This window comes from Brassica oleracea, chromosome C8, assembly GCF_000695525.1.
Source record: "Brassica oleracea var. oleracea cultivar TO1000 chromosome C8, BOL, whole genome shotgun sequence".
In the NCBI taxonomy this organism is placed as follows: domain Eukaryota; kingdom Viridiplantae; phylum Streptophyta; class Magnoliopsida; order Brassicales; family Brassicaceae; genus Brassica; species Brassica oleracea.
This window is the reverse complement of record NC_027755.1, coordinates 739,814-742,167: the sequence shown is the minus strand read 5'-3', so window position 1 is coordinate 742,167 and position 2,354 is coordinate 739,814. Positions and strand designations below refer to the sequence as shown.

Genomic DNA, 2,354 nt, shown 5'->3' with positions numbered 1-2,354 from the left:
CAAGAGTCGATCAATAATAACTATAAAAAGAGAGAGGAGAGATGTCGAGAGTTTTGTCAGTCGCATGTGTCTTGCTCGTTATGTCATTCGTCCATGCACGTGCTCGTCAAGTTCCGGGTGATCAGTTCGATGAGGGCAAGACGACGCCACATGACAATACAAAAACAAGGCTTGTGCATGCAAATGCACCAGCTCAGTCAACACCAACCAGTATCGGTGACAAAAAATGCATCGGAGGAGTCGGGGGATTAGCCGGAGCTGGTGGTTACGCTGGCGTGGGAGGTCTAGGAATGCCACTCATTGGTGGTATTGGCGGCATTGGTAAATACGGTGGCATAGGTGGTGCAGCTGGAATCGGTGGCTTTCATGGTATAGGCGGCATTGGTAAATATGGTGGCATTGGTGGTGCAGCTGGAATCGGTGGCTTTCATGGTATAGGCGGCATTGGTAAATATGGTGGAATAGGTGGCGCAGCTGGAATCGGTGGATTTCATGGTCTAGGCGGTGTTGGCGGCCTTGGTGGAGCCGGAGGTGGTATTGGTGGTGGTATTGGTAAAGTGGGTGGTATTGGAATAGGTGGCGCAGCTGGAATCGGTGGATTTCATGGTCTAGGCGGTGTTGGCGGCCTTGGTGGAGCCGGAGGTGGTATTGGTGGTGGTATTGGTAAAGTGGGTGGTATTGGCGGTATAGGTGGAGCCGGAGGTGGTTTAGGCGGTGTAGGCGGAGGAGTCGGTGGTGGTATTGGCAAGGCAGGTGGCGTTGGTGGTGTTGGTGGTATCGGCGGTGGACACGGCGTGGTCGGTGGAGTTGGCGGTGGGATCGTTCCACATCCTTGAAATGAAGCTTTATTAGAGAGTTTTTTCGATTAGGGTTTAGTTAAGGAATAAGTAACTAGTAGTCGGATGTTACACTGTTGGTCTTTTGGGGTGATCATTAGGGTGACTTTGATCATTAGTCTGTCTTTTGTGTAAACGTTTGATTTGATTTTATCTATCGTGTTATGTAACGCATGAATTATTAGTTATGGTTAGTTTTGGTTGATGGTTCCTATTTCTGCATGTTCAAAATAAAGTTTAGAGGAACTATCTGTCAAGGCTTATAATTAACGATGTTCTTTTAATGTATTTTCTTCAAACTTGCATTTATGTTAATGAACTCTACACAAATGAGAAAAAAATATTTACATAAAAAGTTTTAAAAAATCCCTTGATATAATAAGACCAAAAAATCTGAAACATTACTCATAACATAATCTGAAACATTATAATCAACCTTTAACCACTAGTAAAGAGACTACCACATTGATATTCACGTATTTGTGTTTGAGTTCTTTTTTTTTTTTTTTTTTTTTTTATTGTGTTTGAGTTCTTGTTATGAAGTCAAACACTTTGTTCTGTGCATGTCTTCTTTGGACGACAAGTTACGCAAAAATACATTACGAAATGAAACTAACCTCATATTGACTCGTTCGCTTGTTCATATTGGTCAATTGGTAATATAATTAATTTATTACTATCTTAAGAAAAAAATTGTTTATTTACTACAAAAACACTATGTATATATGGAAAGAATATGTTGAGCCATTCCCAATTCCTACAAATTCAACACCAATATAGCAAATCTTATTGATAAATCCTGCATCAAAGAGAAATTCACCAAAACTTTATGTTGCTTTTCTGATCATGGTTCTTTTGTTTGGTCCGAGTCATGAGCTACCACCGTTTTGGCTCGAAACCACCGTCACAATGACAAATAATCTTGGAAGTCCACTTCTTACGGTTCATTGCAAATCCAAAGATAACGATTTGGGGGTTCACATGGTGGCTGCCAACACAGATTACCACTTTACATTTCAATCAAATCTCTGGAAATCAACACTGTTCTTTTGCAGCTTCCACTGGAACAATCAGGTCAAGCAGTTTGATATATTTGATGCTTTGAGAGATCAAGATGAATGTTATAAATGTAACTGGACTATCAAACCTGATGGTCTATGCAAGCTTGATAAAAAAGGTAAATGTTTCCCATGGAAATGATTTGATATAATATATGACTAGATTTTGACCCGCGCTTTCAAAGCGCGGGTTTTTTTTTGTTTTTTTTTTCAATTGACAAATATTTAGTAAATGTCACATTTTCATATATTTGTGTTTTATTTTATAAAAGACTTAAAAATTTTATCTTTATTTATCGTATTTCATTTTAAATGACTATTTATGTTAAAAAAATTAAACTTTATTTTTTTAATGAATTAAGTTGGTATAACTCTGATAAATTAATTTTATTATGGGGTTAATATTTTAATTAAAAAATTATATACTTTTAATAAAGATTTATACTTTTCAATAAAAAAA

The 2,354-nt window shown here is 37.7% G+C and overlaps 1 protein-coding gene across 1 annotated transcript; it reads left to right on the top strand.

The window, feature by feature from the left end:
• On the top strand, nt 1-965 carry LOC106311426 (glycine-rich cell wall structural protein-like). Its single transcript, XM_013748611.1, has 2 exons — nt 1-465; nt 577-965. The coding sequence occupies exons 1-2, from the start codon at nt 42-44 to the stop codon at nt 834-836; spliced, it is 684 nt and encodes a 227-aa protein (XP_013604065.1). The 5' UTR covers nt 1-41; the 3' UTR covers nt 837-965.
• The last annotated feature ends 1,389 nt before the right edge of the window (nt 966-2,354 follow it).